A 23,862-nucleotide genomic window follows, 5' to 3' on the forward strand; every position below is an offset into this window, starting at 1 on the left:
GACGATTGAATGTGGGCGAGGAAGCACTGCAGAGCTGCTGACACAGCAAACACACACACACACACACACACACACACACACACACACACACAGATACTGTTTGTACAATAGCTGTATACGCATTCATCTGCATGACTGCACACACTCAAACATGACTTTCCATCAAACATGATACCACAATTAGAGAGCTCTGTGACGTGTGTGTGTGTGTGTGTGTGTGTGTGTGTGTCTTACCTGAGACTGTGCGTTGACGTTGGCACTGTGGGTGACGAGTTCCTTCACCACGTCCGTCTGCCCAGCGAGGGAAGCTATGTGGAGGGCTGTGTTTCCTTTCTGCTTTGAAAAACAGGAAAAACATTTCAGACTTGTTTGTAACATTTTCAACGTGTGCATAAAGTAGTCCCGAAATCATTACAGTCAAACCTTCACACAGACACGATGCACATATTTTCATTTTCAGTTTGATTTGATATCCCCATGTTCTCATTATCTCAGATTGAACGTTCATAATCAGAATAAAAAGTCCTAAAAAGGACTCTGACTGCAGAACCTGCCTGAGAATCTTTTTTAAGTTACTTCAGTGTCAAAGTAATCCCGTTATATCTGTCTGCACATTACACTGCAAACAGGAAGTGCTAATAGCTAATTCGGCATAACTGTACTGGTGCTAATTTCCCAAAATGTAAAGATCTATAAGCTGAAAAACGGGCCCACAGCGAGCTAACATTCTTCCTGTTTCCAGCCTCTAAAAGCCCCCAAATTATAGGAGCAGTTGTTCAAAAACGAGGGTTTTAAAATGATTATCCCTCAAATTGAAGATAGAAGTAACTTTTTCCATGTTGTACTATCAATATATCTTTGACATTACTTACTTAACATTTAGATTCTCCTGTTTATAAAACAACATAAATGATTTAGTTTGTCACTTCCTGTTACATTATAATGAGACACTTTCATGAGCCTTCCTGACTGGAGAGTTGTAGGACGGTGCAGCAGAGAGGAGAAGCTCTCTAGTGAAGGAAACACCATCTCACTCACGGAGAAGAGGATGCTGTGAGTTGGTATGAGAGTGAGCTGCATACTCTGAACCTCTAATGGATGCACCTGTCGTGTGTGCTACAGCTATAGCAGCTCAGCAGCAGCTGTCGCCGTGTTGTCACTCCTGCTGCCACTGGAACCTCCACATACACACCTCCCCTCATTCAATCTGAACTGCTACTCGACTGCATTACCACAAGACAGCACAATATGTACTATGACTGCTACGTACTGAATTTACCTGCAGTTGTGTCTCATGGGGTAAAAATGCAGCAAACAAACTGGGGCTTCAACCTCTTCACTGTAACAGTTATGCACAGGTTTTAAGTGCATAACTGTATGCACTTAAAACCTGTTTTGTTTTTTTGGCAGCCGACACCAGCTGTAAACACAACACTGGTACGGGCTGAATAACTGTCATCTGTAAACTTAAAATATAATCATCATATACATTCAGGTACAAACATGAAATTTGACGTCTGCATTTAACTTTAACTTCTGGTTCAAGGACCAACCAGCGAGCTGCAGTTGCCACATGAAGTAAATAAAGCTGTCAGACAGATGTTGTGGAGTGAACAGAATATAAAAAACAATATTTCCCTCTGGAATTTAGTAGACGTATAAATAGCATAAAATGGAGATACTTAAGCAAAGTACAGTAATTATACTTAGTTACATTCCACCACTGACTTAGAGATGCAGCCTCATAAAATGTCACTAAGCTTCCTCTTGATGGATACATTCCCTGTGTGGAGTTACATCACTGTCACTTATGCTACATAGAAACACAGTCGACGATTTCGCTTCCTTCCACTAAATCAGTTCACTCAACCTCTCTGCTAACACGCAGCCATTCCTCTCTTTACTGCTGCTTAAGCAACGTGACTTTGGGAGGGAGCTGACGAAGCAAACCACAGCGTGTGTGTGTGTGTGTGTGTGTTTATGTGGCACACACACCTTGGTTGCAGCGTCCACGTTGGCGCCGCGTTTGATGAGCTCAGCCACCACCTCCACATGGCCCTCCTTGGAGGCCAGATGGAGAGCATTTAGACCGTTCTGGAGAGAGAGAGAGAGAGCGAGAGAGGGGGAGAGAGAGAGAGAGAGAGAGAGAGACAGAGAGAGAGAGAGAGCGAGAGAGAGACAGAGAGAGAGAGAGAGAGAGAGAGAGAGAGAGAGAGAGAGAGCGAGAGAGAGAGAGAGAGAGAGAGAGAGAGAGAGAGAGAGAGAGAGAGAGAGAGAGAGAGAGAGAGAGAGCGAGAGAGAGAGAGAGAGCGGGAGAGAGAGAGAGAGAGAGATTTTAAAATCAAGAGCTTGAACCCTGAACAAATATTATAACCTTCATTTAAATATGTGAGCGTTCTGCACGTTATCAGATCTTTAACAGTATAGAGCTGTGAGGGAGGGTTTTATGGATGTTTTGTAGAACAGACTTTGGGCAGATGATCTTTTAAAGACCTCTACAGACTTCAGCGGGACAGTGAAAGCCTAAAACAGATAACACTAAGTGGAGGTTTTCTCTTGTTTGCTGAGGATCGAATGTGATTACGTGTCTCACCTGGTTGCAAATGTTGATGTCGACTCCATTCTTCAGGTAGTCCAAAGCTTTCTCGAGGTTCCCGGCCCGAGCGGATCTCAGATAACAGGCATTTATATCCGTCTGCAGGAGGACACAGGGAAAGATAAACAGCTGGTCACATTAACTTCAGAGAAGTGACTTCAGCTATTAGTTTAGAAACACATTCGTCAGAAGCTGTAACGTGTCACAGCATCAATACCGCCGGTTAAATCCTTCAAGGCTCGTATGATATTAGCTGGTGAATGTTGTATTGAGAAGCTGAATGAATAAGACAGAATATCTTATGAACGGAAGGTTTGAGGGTGAAGTGAAGCCTCATCACATCACAAATAACCAAATTTAAAAAGTACAAAGGAGGGGTTTAATTATCGGTTTCATAAAAAGGTTTTTTTTTTAACATAATGTAGAAACGTTGAACGCACCAGAATACTTGGATTAAAATGTGTGTGTGGGACGAAGAGCTGCAGACAAACAGGAAGGAAGATAATCAGAGTAAGTCTCTGATTTCATGTTTGCAGAGCTTCAGTCTACCCCACCCATGTGTTCAAACACACACCCACACATTAAACTCCACTGTTATTCTCTAGAAAGCAGTTCCACTCACACAAAGGCAGCTTAGTTTTGCACACAAACTCTGTATCTGATATAATATAATTCACCAGACTTCAATCACTATTCTATGAATTTTTAGGAGCAGGATTTATATTTGAATGCTACAAGTCCATGCTAACATCTACTATTAGGTAATTATCAATAATACCATAATAATAATTAGATTCTGACCAGATAGCAACGTGTCAAAAACAGCTGGAAACCAAACAGAAACAATGTTAAAACATGACAGTCACATAATAAAGTAATGTTAAATGAACTGGTTTTATTCCTATACATTCATTTAAATGGGATTTGTTCTCGTCTGCTTTAAAAGCAACAGGTGACGTGACTCCCCCGTTAGAGTCATCAGGTTGAGTCTGTCATTTAACGAGCTCCAGTCCGGTGTCAGACAGTCTCGTCACGCTGGCTGCACCGTGATCCTTGTTGTCGTAGACGGATTGTTGGAGAAAGCTGACAGCTGAGCTCATTTCCCACTCAGTGAATGGACCTTATCGGAGTTCATCACCACACATGAACACACACAGAGTGTTTCTGGTGTCAGCATGCATTCTGTGGGGGTTACCGGGCGCCATGATACTGCGAGTATTTTACAAGCCCCTTGAGTACAGTCTATCATTACTATTTATTTATATTACTGCATTGGTGGTTTTGTTCATGTTGCTGAGTCTTGTTGCTTCCTTCGTGCAGCATCACTTCAGAAAAGTGCAAACTAAACAGAAACCAGCTCACCAACACTGGCCTAGTATATTGTCACAACATACGATTAAAGTTTTCCTTTATTTACTCTACATCAAAACGTAATTGTCATGAATCTCCAGCAGATGACCAACACAAGGCTCATGGAAATCATAATAAATGGACTTTGTCTGATCTGATTCTGCCTCCACATGAAGAGAAACATCTGTAAACCAGCAGAATAACACCAATGAGTGAACATCTTTCACTTCATTCAATGAGACATTCGACAGTACTTTCACTCAACCATAAATGGAGCAGGCCACTGTTTGTCATTTGTGGAAAAACAATACACTGAATATATTACAGTATATTCATACATGGAAGTACTTTTTTCCAAATGAATATGACTAACATAAGATGCTGTTGCTCTGTTTGCCCCCCTTACAAATGGGAAACACGGCACCTGTCCTTCAATGCAACGCTGAAACAAATAGTTCTGCCGATGAATTTTTATCTTAAATAATTAAACCAGCGTTTTTGAAAGTCTGACACTCCCCAACAACGATGGATTCTGTATGAATGTAATATCTTTCACAGGTTATTGGATCATTTTCTTTATACAACTAACAGTTTCCTGGAATTGAATCCCTTCCACCTGATGGCATAACCAGCTCCTGCAGTCATAAATCAGATGCTAAACACACAGACTGAATGAAAGGTGCAGCTCACATACAGTCATTGGTTATGACTGAAGCCAGGCTCAGTACAGTAGCAAGCAACACAAGCGGAGGAAAAAGGAAAAGTATGATCAAAGAATTCTTCTCAAAAACAAAAGCTGTGGTCGGTTTCTGATGTCTTATGACAGTAGAGGCCGTAGTGCCGTGAAGGCTTTTCAAACCCTGAGAGCGGTTGTAAGGCACAATGCCAACCCTTTTAAAGCTTGGCTGCTCATAACTCAGAGCTTTATCAGAATCCCATGAAGCACCACGCTATAAGAGTACTCTGACCACAGAGCACTGACGTCCAGCTGAGCATCTCTTCAATTTGACAACAAGAGCGACACATCACACGGCCTTACATTTCATTCAGCATGACGATCATAACTGACGATATTCTCATTTCTGTCATCACATCTCACCATTAAATCCATTAGACGCTGACGGTTTCCCTCTTTAAACGTCGTTTCTTTTACAATACAAATGCACAACTTGACGTTTTAAAACACAGTCCAGAAAGTCAAACATCCATCTAAAGAAATGCAACAAAAGCAGAAGCAAACGACCATAATCTCAAACTACATCAGGACACTAGCGGTGCAGCGGATGACAAAAAGGCATGTTTTGGGTTCAATCATGAAAACAAAGGGAGCGTATGAGACTTTTAACGGTTCCCTGATCACGTTTGTTGTGCCGCTGATACCGACTGCTGTTGGTTGATGAGTCGTATCGGCAGATACAGTTCATATTGTTGTTGTTTTTGCAGCTGGTGAACAGCTGGCTGACTCCAGACTATTTATTTCACCACTGTCCCGAAAAATCAGTTCAACCGCCCCAAAGTCAGTGTAAACGGTCAGAAATTCATAATACTATGTTTTTGACTCATCCCGCCTCTCAGGTGTCTCTGGTGCTGTGCCACTTCGGTTGGCGTGAGCCAGGAATGCAGTTGTTCATCACATTATTATATCTGTATTAAAGGTTCATCGGTTAGAGGGCAGTGATGATGATCCATCAAATGATGATCCATCAATCGTTTGGATGTCGTAAAAAAATGCCAAACATTCAGTGAACTGCATATCTTCAGGTTTTCACGATTGTCTGACAGTTTCTTAGACCAAACGATGAAGTGATGAATCAAGAAAATAATGTTTCGTGGTAGCTGTTGTCCATTTTATGGTTTGATAACAAGTGGGACAAATGTATGATCTGAAAATATCCGATGGGTATGATTTGGAGTTTGAAACATGAACAAAAACAAAATCCAACTATTTGTCTGAGGGATTTAGCGGCAGCAGCTTGACTCAAAGGAATTAAACGAGACTATATTCTGTTCGTTGTATTCTGTGAAAGTCTTGTAACTGATGAGTTTATTACCAAAGCTTCAGCGCTTCAAAACATCTGTATCTTCTGTCCTGTTATGTGTTTGATTGTGTAACTTTAAAAAAGACGTTTCAAAAAGCGTGGTCTTATTTGGATGGGAGCTGGTGGAGATTTAGGACTTTGGCCGACTCACATTTAAATGGATTTGTTGGTGACAAAAGAAACACTAAAATACTAAAAAAAGACTCCGGATTAGTGTAAAATCATGTTATGGTTGTTAACAGCAGAGCGGAGGCTTCTGTCATGCCAGTGTAACTTTATTTATCCATGAGAGACATTCAAAGAATGCTACGGTCGCTCTCTTTCCAGAACACAGTTACACGACGCTGAGGGACGAGACACTGATTGTCCGTCATACCAGCAAGCCTTCCTGTATAGAAACACTTGTTTACTGGAAGCAAAACAGCATTCTTTTAAACACTAAAGTACACGAGATGTAAGCCCTCCTACTTGGATTTATTTGCAGCTCAGACAAATGTTAAAATCTGAGTTGAGGAGCATTAAAATGCTGCTTGGGTGCTGCAGTAAGCCAACGATGAGCTATATTGTATATCACATATCAGCAGGTTCAGGGAGACGTTTGGGGCACATGAAGGTCTGTCCTTCTACCTCACTAAGTGGATTTAAGTTAATGAGGAAATTAACGAATTCAAAACGTCAATCTCTCTCTCTTCTTCTAATTTCTAATCTTTTACTCCTCTTTTCTACTCTTTTATTCCTACTTTTACACAAACACACAGAGCATGCAGCAGCCTCCAAGGTCAGGTGCTTCCATTCACATCACTCTGCAACATGAAACTGTGTCCACACAAAACACTGCATGCACAGATTCAAACATACAGGACTTTATAAAACGTACAATCACAGCGAAGCAGTTAAGAATGCAAAAAGACACACACACACACACACACACACACACACTTCCACGCACACTGCAGCAGAGTGGTGCAGCAGAGGTGCCACTGCGACCCGTCCCATCAACGACCCCTCCAACCTCTCAACGTCCCACCTCATCCGACAATGTCTCCGGACCGGTGACAACCGGACACAACATCACTTTACTGGCTGTAAATTAGCCGCAAATCTTATTAGCGTAAATGCAACGTAGCAGAGACAGATAGAGAGAGAGAGAGAGAGAGAGAGAGAGAGAGGGAGAGGGGAGTCTGTTTACAGTCAGAGCGCTCCATGACTTTACAGTAAACAGACAGTAGAGACTTACTTCTGCCAAATAGTCTGCTGCCTCCTCCACTGCCATGCTTTTTCTCAGCCTGCAGCTGAAAGAATGAAACCTGAGCACTCACTTACTGTTGCAGCTAGCACTATAGCCTGGAAGCTAGGGAGAGAGGGATGGGGGCAAGGGAGGAGAAGGGAGAGAGGAGGTGAGGGGGAGGGACGGTCTGTGTGAGAGAGAGAAAGAGAGAGAGAGAGAGATAGAGGGGCATTATGTCACAGCTAAAAATACCTGGCTTGCAGTGAGAAAGTCCAGAGCATGTAGGAGGAGGAGGGAGGAGGGGGGAGGGAAGGGGTGAGACAGAAGAGTTTCCGGCGTTAATCTAAACTCCCACTGGAGCAACACGGGATCAGAGGACGAGTGTGTTCCAGCCACTTGTTAAAAGCAGAATATTGAAATGAAAGTTCCTCCCAGGTTTGTGCTGCTTCATACTTTTACTTCACTACTGTTTTTTCTGACAGCTGTAGGTACTCGTGGTTTCAGATTAAGATCTTACCGAAATAAAAAACACTGGGTCCAACTTTTTCTGGCTTAAAAAAAAAAAGACGAAGCAGAGTGTAGTTGAGGCCCCTTGTCACGTTTAGGATGTCTATGATTCATGAGCAGTTACACCAGAAGAGTCGTTTCCCTTCTTAACTTCTCTGGCAGAGATAAGAAAAAAGTTTAAAATAAAATGACTGACATGCAGTGATGTAGTAAAGACCACCTACACAAGAGACCGAGTCAAGACCAAGACCAGAATCTATGGAGACAGAGACAAGACCAAGACTTTGAGGGGTTGAGACCGAGTCAAGACCAAGACCAGAGCATATCAAGACCGAGTCAAGACCGAGTCAAGACCAAGACCAGAATCTATGGAGACAGAGACAAGACCAAGACTTTGAGGGGTTGAATCCGAGTCAAGACCACGATCTTTAAAAAGTTGTGTTAGGAACAGTCTTGGGACCAAGAGTCAAGTTGCAGTTTACAGCCATGTCTGCCCAAAATATCATCATTTATTCTATTACACAATTGTGTAAAATTGTCAAGATTAGCGCGTGAATTCTTGAGTTATGGCCAAAACAGTGACCTTTAACCCACACAAATCGAATCAGTTAATTCTTCCAGGTGGACGTTTGTGCCAAATTTGAAGAAATTCCCTCCAGATGTTCCTGTGTTTCCTGTTATCTTGTGTCTATGTGTCCGAGTTATTGCTCCAGAGGAGTTTGTCCCCATGATCAGGCAGATTATTAGTCCACTCTCCTCTGCTGCCCATTGCAACCTGCGCAATCTTGGGATTTTCTTTGATCGATCCATGTCGTTTGACCCTCATGTTAAGCAGCTGTCCAGGTCATGTTTCTTCCATCTAAGAAATATCAGTAAACTGAGATCTGTAGTATCAACACCTGAATTAGAAATGATCATACACACATTTATCTCTTCACGCATTGACTACTGCAACTCACTTTTCACATCACTCAGTGTATCTGCAGGTCATCCAAAATGCTGCCGCCAGATTACTCACCAGGACAAATCGATGGTCTCACTTCACCCCCGTACTCCGATCTCTCCACTGGCTTCCTGTAGCATCTAGGATACACTTCAAAATTCTCACCATCACTTACAGAGCACTTCACGGTCAGGCTCCGACTTATGTAGCTGATCTACTTCGCCCCTATTCACCCGCCCGCACTCTCAGGTCAAACGCTCTAGGTCTTCTGTCAGTCCCACGCACACGATTTAAGACCCGTGGTGACCGAGCCTTTGAGGCAGTGGCCCCGAGGCTCTGGAATGCTCTGCCTGCAACTCTACGCCTCGCAGATACTGCGGATACTTTTAAAAGCCAGCTCAAAACCCACCTGTTTAGGCTGGCGTTTGTGTAAAAGTAAAGCCATGTCCTAGACCTGCTCTTAAAATATGTTTTACATTTTTATTTTATTTTTTATTTTTTATTTTATTCTTTAATTTTTTTATTTTGTCTGTGTAGATAATTTATTGACCCTAGGGTCACATTGTGTTTGGTATGCTTTTAAATGTCTGCTCTGTTAGGCACTTTGTGATAGTGTTGTCTGTGAAAAGCGCAATATCAATAAAATTCATTCATTCATTCATTCATTCATGTATTGTTTTGTGACTGTTAAGAATTGGGTGTGGAAGGAGTTCAGGTGGCATTTTACCAAAAAATGAGAATTATATGAAAAGCATATGTGGAGATCAATTTGATGACATTTGCATAATCAGGGTGAACTTCTCTGCTGCATTGAGTTCAACCTATTTAACGTCTGAGGAAGCCTACAATGTTAAAGGGAAACCACGAGGCACCGCCATCGGAATTTTGATCCACATCGACAGCTGCAACGGTCATGTGTCTGTGAGCATGAAACATGCTTTAGGGAATCCCTACCTGCCTCTACATATCTGCATCCACCGTCTCCTGCATGGCTGCAGAGTAAACACAGCCAGGGGGACTCAAACAGACACAGCTGAGGCTTCAGATTAGCCGGATTATGAGGGCTCCTCAGGTACCGAATAGGGAAACCGCATCATTTAACGTGGTAGAAGGCTAGCCAGTCAGTCAGTCTGCAGTGAAAGTTCAATGTTAGTTAGTGCATCCGTTAATGTGTCCAATTAGAGTTAGTAACTTTGCCAGAAAGTCTGTGAGTCAGTCTGAGTTTATTGACCCATTGCTAAGCCCCGCCCACCACTGCTACGCCACCAAAGCTGTCAGAGCTACGTTAGCATGGAGCCCACACTGTCACTAACTGCACGCTAGTTAATGATGTGCTAACATTAGCGCCACAGGTTTTTACGTAGAAACGTAACGTTTAAATTCGGTTATATGATGCGACAGCGCTTTGGTCAAGGAATTTTTAGTTCATTGCAGTAGCTTTACGTTTTAAAAGAGCCCTCCACTTGTTAGCAGAGTGGCTAAGGCCTCCTCTTCCAACCAAAACAGTTTGTAGCCTCTAATCCTCGGCTACATTTACCCAAGGATCAGATGAGCAAATGCTTCAGACTTTGTAGAGCTCCCCCTTGAGCCTCAGCAGGCTTTTTACAACAAGTAAACATAATTATATCTGCAAAACTTTCAAAATAAAAAGGCTATAAAGACTCAAAAATCATCAAATTGCACCCCGACCATGACTTCCTTATCTGAAAAGAGGTAAAGTAGAGAGCAGATACACGACCACTCATTCCCAGAAAGTCTAAAAATATGAAAAGGATGGATGAATGTATGGCCACATGATAAATAATAATAAATAAACTATTAGATACAGTGGAACCAAAGTCTGACTCATGACTGCAACAGATTACAGGGTCAATCCCGGCAGCAGCCACTCGTCCTGTTTAAGTCTCTTTACGCTTAACACTTAATCCTGATGAAGTCACTTAATGTCCATCAGCCTTGTTATAAGACATGATGCATGAAGATACTCACCACTGCTTTTAGCCACTTAAAACAAAACACTCAGAACAACCTCTAAGTACCCACGTTAATAACATTCAAACAAATGCTATTAAAAGTGAGCTAACACAAGTTTATATGAAAAACGTATTCAGCTAAGAGTGACAGTGAAACAGTTCAGTGCATTAGTTTGTTCATTTTTGAGAGAAATATCATGATTTTGTCTTTGATTTTGTCTTTGCACGACACTGCTAATTCATTGGTTGATGCAATCTGCTGTTTGTTTTACCGTAAGTCTCATACTTGCCTCTTTTAGAGGACATTTTTATGTTGTTTTTGATTTTTTGTTTTGTTTTAAGTCTGCTGGTGGTGCTTTTATGTCAGTTTTATACTGACGTCTTGGATAGGACTCTATATAGGAGTTTAAGTCTTAATAGAACTATCCAGGATAAATAAAGGCTAAATTAAAATAAAAGTTAAAAAATAAAAATGGCCTCAATGTTAATCTCTCAGGCCTGCAGACACCTGCTGACCCAGGCCATGAACTAGGCACTGAGGGTGGACAAGCTAGACTTTAAGGGTCAGAAGGTCTCCACCCATTATTCCTCCTTCTAAATTGGTCCAGATTAGGCGGGGATACCAGCTACACCTGGAAACGTTCACCAAGGGATCAGCAGGCAGGACGTTTTTCCAGGAAATGATTGCCATGTTTTTACACATGCTTAACTGGCTTACTTTTCTAAGGCTGTATTAATCAGTATTTCTGGGTTTGTCCATTAGAAGACTGAGCTTCTCAGTGAGCTTTGAGGCTAAACCTAAAGGGGTCTACACCTGAGGGGTCTACACCCGGGTGTAGCTGGTGTACAGTGGGACACTTTCAAAGGGCTCGATTGCTCCCGAAAACAAACACGATAATGGAGATCAGATTGCATTAAAATGGAACTGGGTCAACTTCAGTGATGTGCAGAGTCATCGCACTCAGCCTTGTTTAACTGACACATCACATCCAGCAGAACGTCCCAGCGTTGCTTCTATTTGGACACTTTATTGTTTCATGTTGTCGATTTATTCCCTTCAGCTGCAACAGAAAAGCGGAAGGGAAGGCGGCTCACACAACCATTGTACTCTCCCCCCACAGAGCCACAGTTTAATGATCCTGATGCGTCTTTGGTGTTTTATAACTCCTGTGAAGGGGGGGGGGGGGTTGCCGTGGAAACTGAAGCTCCTCAATTTGCAGCACTGCATTGAGTTCATTAAATGTTGAGGGATGGGAAAGACCCCACCGGTGTTAAAAAGCTATAGAACTACTGACATCAAATTAACCTGCACAGTAGGACGGTGATGGGATCTGGATCCAGATGTCACCATCAGGTCTTCTGTATTAAACCTCAATGTGTTTCTGTATGAAACTTTTTATTGGACTTTAACATGTCTAACTCAAAAATGTTTACTATGATCGACAAATATTTTGTGTTGTGTAAAGTCACATCTCCAAAAAGACAGAGCGATTTGCAAATATGCCTAATTTCTCTGTAAATACACATTTACATTGTACATAAAAACGTAGTAGGTTTAAAGGTAAAGTGAAATTACTAGAAATATTTGAACACATTTGTGGACTGAGTTACAAATATTAAAGTCTAATAAAAACAAACATGTTTTTGATACTAACTGAAAGATGTTTGGTCAGAGTCTTTAGAGAGATGAGAGATATTCATATAAAAGTTGTTTTGTGGTTTTAACTAAGAATCACAAAAATATCTATTTAAACTGTTAAATATCTCGAGGATGTTTCCTCAGAGTACTCAGGTACTTATTAGTATGTACTGATCGGGTCAGGGCTCTGGATTTTAATGAGTTGGTTGATGGTTTTGCACAGAAACTGCAGGATGAATCACTGTTTTTAAAGACAGCTCACACTTTTACTGTATTATTATTAATTATCTGTCAATCAACTAATAGTTGTGTCTCTTTTGTGGAATTCAATAGTCTTATTATTTGGAATATTCTGACACTATACTCTCGCATACATAACGTGTGTGTGTGTGTGTGATGGAGAAAACTAAAACACACACACAAACAAGTTATCATTAATTTACAGGACCTCGATCAGTCTCTAGTGGTCACAAGTATTACTGCATCAGACTGCAGCAGTGAAGTGTGACGACTGTCCTTAAATATAAACAATAACTGTTTGTCCCAGTTTCGTGGAAAGAAAAGTGATGAAAGTAGACAAAACTATTTATTTGATCTAGAATCAATAGTTATAAATGTGCATATTAATATTTGGTTACATAAAAGCAGGTGCATTCCCTCTTAGCAAAGGAACGCATTATTTGTTATTGCATATATGATGAAATCAACAGAGAATATGCAGATAAGGGTGTGTGTGTGTGAGTGAGTGAGTGAGTGAGTGAGTGAGTGAGTGAGTGAGTGAGTGAGTGAGTGAGTGAGTGAGTGAGTGAGTGAGTGAGTGAGTGAGTGAGTGAGTGAGTGAGCGAGAGAGAGAGAGAGTGTGTGTGTGTGTGTGTGTGTGTGTTGTCCTGCCTCCGACTGGTGCTGCGATCTGATTGGCTGCTCAGCTACTGCAGTCTCAGCGCTCTCACAGCACATGAGAGGAGGATGAAAAAATAAAAAAACACAGCGTACACAAACTCTCCAGCTCCTCTTTTCTGCTCTCTGGCACATTTCACTGCAGTTGAATGTGACGAGACTCTGAATCTGTGATCTTTTACATGTATTTAATCATAAATCGGGCTTATTGTTCGTGTCTTTTTAAGCTGTTTTAACTCCAGACATCAAGAAAACCCTCCCTCCAACTAGTTTTCACTGTCAGCTGCAGGATCCGTCCCTCACTGGGTCTCCGAGCAATTGGCTGGCAGATCTGCTCCGCTCTCTTCTCATTGGATGACAGCAGATGACGTCGCTACTGCTGGATCACAGGCTCTGTGGCTGATGTGAGGGCGTGTGCACGGTGTGTTGTTAAGGTAGACACACTATGCTAAAGACACACATCGGTTCTCGTCGGCTACTCAAAGCACACACACTCTCAGCTGCCTGGGTTTAACATCTGGGCGTCAAAAACACATGTAAATGACAACAAAACAAGCAAGAAAGAAAGAAAGCTGCTGTAGCACTGCTTGGTTAATGTCTTCTGACAGAGAATGGAGTGCTGCTCATGAATAAATGAACATCTGGCCCACACAGTGCACCAACAGGGACGGGTGGTGCTGCACGTGGGCGACCAAACCGCCCCGACATGCACACACGCAAAGCCCTGTTTTCACCACATTTGCAACATCTGCTTTGCTTCAATATCGTGAGAAGCTACACAAAAAATAAAGAAGCATAAGCGAGGAAAAGTCACAGCCTGACCGATGCTGGAAGTAAAGTCAGTGGGGTTCATCCTCTGAGGATCAGGAATGTCGCTACCAAATGTTGTGCCCCTCCATCGAGCGGAGGTTTTTAACTGGATAAGTGAAAACTTTGACATGCTGCTCTCAAATATGGGGTTATAAATAAATTCTAATTTTGGGGTTTTGGAGAGTTGATCGGGAAAAAGCAAGCAGACAACATATTTAGATTTTTACTAAAAACATTTGACCTTCTGTGGAAAGATGGTGATCGTGATGTGATGAAATATCTTGTTATTTGGTTTTTTTTTCGCCCTGCTGCTCCAGTGCCTGTTTGCCGCACTCAATATTTATTTTACTCTCGCTGGCCCAGTTACACAGTAGACACAGAGCCAGATGAGGACAGAATGAAATCTGCAGTAAAGAGAAACAACAGCAGGAAGAGAAGTTCTGTTTGAGCATTGGCCTTTAACTTCAGCCGCTCAAAGAGTCAAAAGGCAATTAAGAAATTGCTCAGAAAATCAATAGAGCACTTTAGTTGTATATGTCCAACATCAGCATGGCTGCTTCCTCTGTCTGCTGACTCTCGGGCCTCGTGCCCACGCTGGGCTGTGGTCTCCACTTTAACATCCTACAGTCTGTGTTTAGTCTTCTTAGAGAGCTTAAGAGAAACCAGAACCTCTGGGTTCTGTAAGAAAACCGCATTTAAAGGCACTGTTGGTAATCTTCTTCAAAAACGTTTTTGATATTTTTATTGATATTCAAATCACATCCCGACAGCGATCAACGAATCTGTCTTCCACAAGCTGCTAGCTTACAAACTTGGGGGAGTAACAACAGCCATGTTCGTTCACGTTCATAATAATAATTTTGGGGGGGGGAGTGGCTTTGGAGGGAGGCCTGAAGGGACGGGTTGTCAGTGTTGCCGACAAGACGATTTTCTTGCTATTGAGCAACTTTTGGAGCTGGTGCTGCTCGCTACTTTTATTGGACAAGAGTTCGGAAGAGTTGGTTTTTTTGGTTGGATACTATTTAAAATCAAGCATCCTCTTTGCTAGTTTTCAAGATCGCCAACTCCGCCCTTAAATCGAATTGATGTTTATAATGACACACAAATAACTAAAAAACTCCTACCAGAGGTGTAATGCGTATACGTTCAGTGCTCGCATTTAAGTCGCAGGAAGGTCGATTAAAACACGTAGCGTGAGTTGACACAACGTACGAGATCAATATAGATTGGTGATGGGCAGGTGGGCTGGATTATATAGTCTTTTAAACAATCCGCCTAAACTCAACTGAAAAATGACGATTCAGGTATACCACCCTGTTTTAGAGGAAACTGTTATAATAAGAGCTCAGGATGCCCTCCATCACCTGATATTACCACATAAGACCAGGACAGCCTTCTCTCTCATGGATGTGTAAGATACTCCAGTGAACTGTGTGTGCTAGCCTCTGTCTGTCTGTGTGCATGTCTGTCTGTCTGTGTGTGTGTCTGTCTGTCTGTGTGTCCGTCTGTCCGTCTGTGTCTGTCTGTCCGTCTGTCTGTGTCTGTCCGTGTGTCTGTGTGTCTGTGTCCGTCCGTCCGTCCGTCCGTCCGTCCGTCCGTCTGTCCGTCAGTCCGTCTGTCTGATCCTGGCGGGTCTCCTCCCTGCTGCTCACCTTCAAAATGTCCTCTACCTCCCTGAGAATACAGTATGAACTCTCTGACTCAAACACACAGACTCACATTCTGTCTCTGTCGTGACTGTGTGTCGTGCATCAACACCTCACCCACTGAGACACACAGGGGAGGGGTTGAAACATCAAATAATCCTGCCCCCCCCCCCCCTCCCATGTTCTTCCCCTGACCGTAGCTCTACTTAATATATTTACTGATCCTTTTTTGCTGCTTATTGCCATCATCTAATACACTGACACCTTGACATGTGAGGACGACACAGTTTGTTTCCTTTTATACATAATGACCCGATAATTCTTTAAAAACACACAAGGACTACTGATTCTTGTCCACATGAGAGACTGTACACCCTGAACACATTGTTAGTCTATTCCAGCGCTAACTTTAAAAAAATGTACCCTTCACTAAGTGTTGGCTATGTGCTAACTTACTCTGATAATGTTTGCTCCACCGGTTTTTATGTGGAACGATAACGTTTTAGAAACGTATTTCACTTTCCAGCCTCAACAGGTAAACGAGTATCACTGTTACTGTAACAGTGTTACACAACGTTTAACACGACGAGCTCCAAATCCACTCCACCAGCCTGAAGATGATGAAACGATTGCAGGAGAGTCTGTGGATCAGAGCCAGATAGTCCTCTGAACCTGGTCGGAGCGCCATGATGCTACGCTTTTATTGGCCGGTCAGCATTCGAGGGGCGGGACTTCAGTTAATTTGGGCAACAGCAACTATGACAGCAGCTCTGCCTGTAAAAGCTGCACAAACAAGGAGGTGTGTCGTTTCAGTCACGTTATTTAATATACTGTGCTCAACACTAATCTGCTGTAGAAAAAGAAAACACAGTGTTGTGTTGAGTGAAATGAAGTGTGTGGGTGTGTGTGCGTGTGTGTGTATGTGTGTGTAAATTAATGGACTGGCCCAGTTCTTCCTGTCCATCTCCAACTTCAGAGAGAAGAGAGAGCTGCAGGGAGGGGGAGGGGGAGGGAGAGGAGGGTAAAAAGCCTGACTATCACCCAATTTCCTCGTCTTCATCAATCGCTCTCCTCCATCTCTCTCTCTGCACGCTCTCTCTAATTCCCCTTCATTTTAATTTGATTTCATCTTCCTCGCTCTCCACTATCTCTTTTTTGGAGTATGTTGGGGATGTGTTACCCCCCCACCGCCCCCCCCCCAAACACCCTCCTCCTCGTGGTCCCCCATCCACCAATCACGATGCTTGGCAGGCTCTGCACCAATCGACTGGCCCAGCAACCCCCTCTACAGCCGTGTTACAGCGAACACTGAGGTCTGATGCCGCGAGGGTGGCATAAAACATGACTGCCTTCCTATCCAGCACGTCTTCATCTCCCCTCTCCACATGCCTGCTCCTCTAACGCTCCTTCCTCTCCTTTCAGACTCATCTCGGCTCTCTATTCTCCTCTCTGCTCCAGCGGCCGTTCCTCCTCTGCTCCGTATAATGGAGTCGTTCTATAATTCATAAAGGCTCTCCCCTCAGTCAGGTTACTGCTTTCTGACTTTGTCGTCTCAGATTGTCAGTGTTGGCATGTGGAGCTCTTGAGGAAGTGGTTACATGTGTTTCCTTTCCTTTTTAACACTGGAAAATGACTCATGATGCATTTTTTCTGATGACAGAAATAAGTTTCTCTCGCTTGTCACGGTTTGATGAGTATTTCCGCTCAGTTTCTGTAACAACAGAAATCTGCAACAATGGGGAGAATGAAGGAGAGGGTTTCATGTTGACGAGTCCCTGATGACTTTGTTTCATCAAATGATCTTTTATCTGTCAGCAGAATTCTGTCAAACATAAAGACGTGGTGGTAAAAGTTTGGCAAAATCAGCTGCACTCGACACAAATGTCTGTTTCGTACAACAACCATTGACTCACTGCCATCTTTCATCTAAACTCGCATATATACGTTTTAATTATTGTATCCTATATTTATTGATGTGTTTCTAATTCAACATCTATATGCACAATGTTTATATCCTTTGTGTTTTGTCCTGTATTTCTGTTTCACTGCTGCACAATCAATAGCCTTTTGGGGACGAAGTGATTGATTCATTGACTGATTGAAGAGTAGATTGGATTGAGAAGCCAGCTGCAGCTACTGATAATTAGTTACATCATCAATGAATCTGCCATGCAATCAAAACAGTGAATAACCCAAAGATGTGTAGTTTAATGGGAGTTAAAGGAAAGCAGACAGTCTTCACAAGTTTCAATTGAGGAATATTTGGTCGTTTTGCTTGAAAAATAATTGATTCTCAAAAATGTTGCAGGTAAATTTTCCGAATGAATTGATCTATGTACATATTGTTTGAGTTGTACAGTAAACAACTTAAATGTATGAATTCTCACACTACGTTGCTCTATCGATGCAGAAGAGAACATAGTATTATCATGTTTTGTATGATTTGAAGCAGAAGATGTTATTTGGAAACAAATGTCTGTGGTTTACAAGCACGACTGCTTTTTAATGTAAAGGTTGTCTGAACACAGGTTGGTTTATATTTAATTGTTTCCCCAACAAAAAAAGTTGAGTAATAAAAAACAATTCTGCTGACAGACAATATTTTCTTTCTTAGAAGCGTCATGCATCCTTCTGCACACTATTTCAATTTAAAAAGTCTGTGTCTACGTACAGAAATCAAAAATCAATGTAAAGCATTGAATATTAAGATGGGCAGCAGATCTGGTGGAGTACAGGGACAAAGAGATGCAGAGCAGCAAGAAGGAGCGGGCTTCAAATATGAATCTTGGCTTTAATAAGTGCCCGGGGATTAAAGTGGTACAATGCCTGGTCACAAGGGACCTGTGTGTGTGTGTGTGTGTGTGTGTGTGTGTTGTACCCCCAGTCCCAGAAGCAGAAGTATGGCTGAACAATACAACCTTCTGCCAGCTGACGGAGATGCAGGGAGGGAGGGCGGCATTGAGGGAGCGACAGATAAAGAGAGATAGGATGGGGGAGCAGAGTGGAAGCTGCAGATGAAGAAGAAAAAAAAGAAGCCAGAATCGAGTCCTTCCCAAAAATAAACCGCAGAAGAAGCAGCGAGTCCATCCGCCCTCACTAATTCTCCTCTCACTTCAAGTTAATGGACAGCCAAGTCATCACTTTGTGCGATCTTTGCTGGAAGTCTACCCCCCCCCCCCCCCCCCCAATGAAAACGGTTATCGAATCTCCTAATCTTCATCTGCTCAAACATCTTTTACAAATACATATTTCTCTCATTCGGTTGAAATTGCATTTTCCTGAAAGTGGCAACCCTAAAACTTGCATTGATTTATAATCACCATGTGAGTGAAAACAATGAATTTGTGCTCAGACACCCGGTTTGTAAAACTGCAAATATATAAATATTTCAATACTTTCATCAGTGGGCCATCGGCTTAATCACCATTCTGTTACCTTTGTCAGTGATAGTGACTCAACAGACATTTATTAAAGTGAAACTCTTCAAGATTACCACTTTAAAGTCCTACAGGACATGTTCAAACAAAAAGAGAACATATGTACTTAGACTAGCGATGCTTTGGAGCTCCACGCTTTTGTTTTACTTTGTTATTTATTGCTTTTAACTCTTATGTCAGTACTTGTGCTTTTGATATTTCTTTCTATGTGCTATTCTTTGTTCAGTGTGGTTTCATTCGTGTACCGCTTCTCCTGTGTGCTCACGTCAACACATGCAATGCTAACATGATGATGTGTAGCAGGTATATAATTTATAGAGCTAATCAGCACAACTGCAGTTGAGGCCGATATGAACGTGATTAGTTTTGCAGGAATTTGGTCATTAACTGTTGATGTACAAATCATCATGAGGGAGACAAGCCCTCTGGTAGTTGTCTCGATTTTAACTTCAAACCACAACAGTAGACCTCATTGTTGTGCTAGAAGAAAAGTCAGGGGAGCAACAGTCTCAATTCAATATGCAAGTTCATCGTCTTTCAATGGAATCACATCATGATGAAATTATAGATAGAGTTATTATGAAACTAAATTACGTCATCTAAATTGATAATAACCCAAATGTCCCAAATACATCGTATTATTTTGCACTGAAGTTCTTTAAAAAACACTTTTTATTCGTCAAGTATCTACGGTAATTCACACAAGAGTTTACAAAACCATGTGATTGTTTCATATTGACTATTCGTATATTGAATTACCAGCTATATTGTGATATTCTGATAGAAGAGTTTGGCCATATTGCCGAGTCCGGTCCTCTGGGGACCATGAATGTTTGCATAAAGTTTCCCAGCAATACATACACTAACTGAGACTTTAAGCTCCATTTGATGTACTTTTTGTTTCTTTCTTCCTTACAGAATCTGCATACATCTTTAAAATTGCCAGTGAAGCAACTACTTCACTTCAGAGTCTGGAGTCACACCATCACGACAAGCATGAGATCCAAAATGAGAAAGCAAACACGCTGGAGGAAGGGAAAGTATGCCAAGATTTGTGTTTTCATTACACTTTGCTGCCTTGAAGCCCATTTGGTTACAAACACTGACTGACGTTGTGCTGTTGCCAGTTTTCAGTCCCTGCTGGGAGAAACATTACACTCTTCTACTGCCTTAAAAGGTCAACACACAGATGGCTTTTAGCACAAATATCAATATTGGTTTTAAACAGTTTTTAAAATGAAGGATGCTTCAGACAAAGGAAGAGAAGACAATGCCCCAACATGCGCTGAATAGACTGTGATGTGTGGTTTCAGCTTTGCTATAAGCCAAAGAGCCAGTCACCCACACAACCAGCCAGACAGCCTCTCATTGAATTGGTCAATCAGCCAATAGTCAGTTTACCGATCAACTAATTCAAAAAGCGGGAATGACAGCAACGCTACAAGAGACACAACTTGTTCAGGCTTTGCAGCTTAACAAACACAGCCCGGCTTGTCGTTCAATAATACATGTTTGCTTGCAGCATGGAATCTAATAGCTTTAATGGCAGCGCGCTGCACGGTGCACTGGTCTCAGCGGTGCTCGTAATGCATGGCTGTTGTTCTTCAGCTTCCAGTAAGAACCATAAAACACACCATACTGTTCACGCCATTGGATGCATACTGAAGGCCTGGAATACATTACAAAATAAGGGTAAAATAAAAGGGAGGCTAACAATGGAAGGAATGATATTACATGCAGCGCTGAATATCATTTTAGTTCTACATACACGAAACTAAATATAACTTAATTAGTTAGATGTTGTTTTGTTGTGTTTCTTTGCAGTAAGCTATTGTCTGTGCTATGCTATACTAAGCTAATCGCTTGTACCTCAGCTAGAAAGTGAATACTCTCCTTCAAAAACAGCGCTAGAGTCACGACATGTTAGCCTCGTTTAGAATAAAGATTGGAGGTAGCGTAAAAATATCTAGCCTAGCTCAAGTTAAGAAATGCCTACCAACAACTCAATGCACATTGAATATCGAACTTCTCACGTAACTCTTGTAAAGAAAGCAAATATGAATGTTTCCCGAATTGTTTTTCCTTCAACATACAAAAAGAGAAGCAGAAGATAAAAGGAGAGACATCTCGTGTCTATAGTGTGTTTAATCGACATGGTCTGACAGGGAGACAAAAAGCCAAGTCACAGTAGCTAATAAGAGACACAGAGAAGTGGGGGGGAACTAAAATAAAGGCTGACTAATTGAGGCGATGTCATCCGAGGAGGATATTTTTTGTGCCGTGATGCCAACGGCTCCTGGCAGAGAGCGTTATAGATTTACCTTGAGTGAGCTCAGGATAGCGGATACCCTCCTGTTACATTATGCTACAAACACTAATGTCACCCTATACACACAGCAACACCTTTCCCTCACCTGTTGCATTAACAGGCTCAAGTTTCAGCTTCAAGTTCAAACCTGCCTCCTCCATTTCTGGCCGCTGCTGTTCTGCTTCCTCGATCTCAGAATTCAAAGAGTTCTGCCTTGAATTCCTCTCAGTGTTTGATGAAAGGACGTCACTATGCAGTAGATCTATTACAATTCCAACATGCTGAAGCGGATCGATCCATCCTGATGCTTTTCAAAATCAATACTGGTGTCAAAGTTTCTGTGTAATGTAATTTACAATACTGGTGGAAACCACGGCAGATACACGAATAGAATTAATTACAAATCCATCATCGTTTTCTGAGAAAATCCACAGTGAAGTACAAATATTCTGTAGCCACGAAGCCATATTCAAACTAAAGACGGAGACTGTCCTCACTGGAGAATTGTTCGCCATCGGTTCGAATTTCCCCCGACAAATGATGACGTCTATCTATCGACAGCAGAGGCTGAAGCAACAGGACATTGTTAAAGGCGGTTGGGCGTGCTAAGTGTTGGGAGGCTATTGACGAGCAAACCATATTTTATAGTTGAATTTGAAGGACTGAAGGGACGGTTGAGAGTCCGATCTACTCGGTTTAGGGTTATGGCATGAATTTTCAAAAACATCTGGAAAAGAAAAGGAAATTATTGCATGTTTCCATCGACTACTGGCATTAAAGCGCCAGAGAGGAAAAAGACGGAACGAGATGATGTCATTACAAGAGCGAAAACAATGTAGAAAATTGTATGGAAATATGATCATTCATGATTTGTTTCATGTATTAATTTGAGGAAGTGTCTTCATCACCTTCATGTCTTCAGTGGATGCTTAAAGGACCAGTGCGTAGGATTTAGTGGCCTCTAGTGGTGGCCTTTAGCTAATGTAGAAACACAAAGGGCCCTTTCCAGAGTCAGTGTTTGGTTTGTCCCTTCTAGGCTACTGTACTCTTGATTTACTCACTACGGCAAGTTTCCGTTATCACTTTTCTGCAATATTAGCATTTATTGAAAACCACCTTTCCCCCCTCGGCACAGCATAAAAACGTTTTGTCATATTTAGATTTATTTTTTCGGGAAATTGAAAATGCACATAAAACGCACTTAGTGACAACATCATGCGACTAAGAGTCATAACTATAACGACTATTATTATAACTACTATGTCCCTGACTTCCTGTAACCACGGGAAGTCACTGCTCTGCCCATGTTGACCTGATGCTAATGAGGTCACTGGTATTGACTCTTTGTGACAGGTGGCTAACCCCGGACTAATAATGGCCTCGGGCTAGTCAGCACACACACACACACACACACACACACACACACACACACACACACCTCAACACACACACACACGCCCAAATGTCAGCATGTACACACTCAAGCAAATGATTTTTGACCACAGGCCCAATCCCAGTTAGTCAAATAACCACACGCAGGTCAACAAAGGTATTCAAACACCGAACGTCAACATGGACTTCAGCTGAGATGTTTCGTCGAAATGAAGCCGTCTCTGCACTGAGAGTGATTATCGATTTCAAGTCAGACCTATTGATCACCTTACATTCACGTGTGTGTGTGTGTCTTAACTTTGTCCTTGCACAATGACGCATGTACGCACACACACACACGCACGCACTTACAAACAACCCACCTCTAACCGCAGGGTGTGACTGCTGCTGATTTTTTTTTTTGGCTCCTTTTCACATCAGAATATACAGAAAACACACATTGTTATGAATCAGCAGGAGACATGAAACCGATGTGAGATTTTAAAGTGAGTTGACACAATGAAATATGTTTTCATACAAGAAAGTTAACATGGAAACGGAGCGGGGGTGACTGAGGACAAGTCACACACACACACACACACACACACACACACACACACACACACACACACACACACACACACACACACACACACACACACACACACACACACACACACACACACACACACACACACACAGCGTCCTATCAAAGTAGGGTGAACCTGAACATTTAAGGAGGTTTTTATTGCAAAACAAATTGAAAGTGTGTATGAGAGAGAGGGTTTTTGTCTTAGCCAGTGGAAATATTTTGTAACAAGTGAACTGTCTCTTTCACATATTAATAGCAAAGCCGCTGCCTAAAATACCAATCTGCCCGCTATAGCTTAATCCTCTCGTCTTTTCTTTTCTTCCCCGTCCATGAGCTCTGCTCATCCATCTTTCTCTGTCTTTTTCACCCCCCCCCTTTCCCAGTATTCCCAATGGGACCCCCTTCTCTTATCACACTGGGTGTGTATGTGCATGAATGTGTGTGTGTGAGAGGAGGCTGCATAATGACAAAAGAGACTCCACTAGACCAACTCGTCTCACGCATCCCCCCCGTGTCAGCTCTCTTT

At 42.2% G+C, this 23,862-nt stretch overlaps 1 protein-coding gene across 3 annotated transcripts in view; it reads right to left on the bottom strand.

The window, feature by feature from the left end:
* Positions 1-23,862, bottom strand: part of LOC306794625 (ankyrin-1-like) — a 120,290-nt gene that overhangs the window by 74,688 nt on the left and 21,740 nt on the right. For all 3 annotated transcript variants that reach the window (XM_079292746.1, XM_079292747.1, XM_079292745.1), the window contains exons 2-4: positions 2,594-2,695; positions 1,996-2,094; positions 235-333 (exon numbers count right to left, since the gene is read on the bottom strand). In XM_079292746.1, the coding sequence (XP_079148872.1) occupies positions 235-333; positions 1,996-2,094; positions 2,594-2,695 (300 nt within the window). The remainder of the gene's footprint in view (positions 1-234; positions 334-1,995; positions 2,095-2,593; positions 2,696-23,862) is intronic.

The sequence above is a fragment of the Melanostigma gelatinosum genome (genome assembly GCF_949748355.1).
Source record: "Melanostigma gelatinosum genome assembly, chromosome: 21".
Lineage (NCBI taxonomy): Eukaryota > Metazoa > Chordata > Actinopteri > Perciformes > Zoarcidae > Melanostigma > Melanostigma gelatinosum.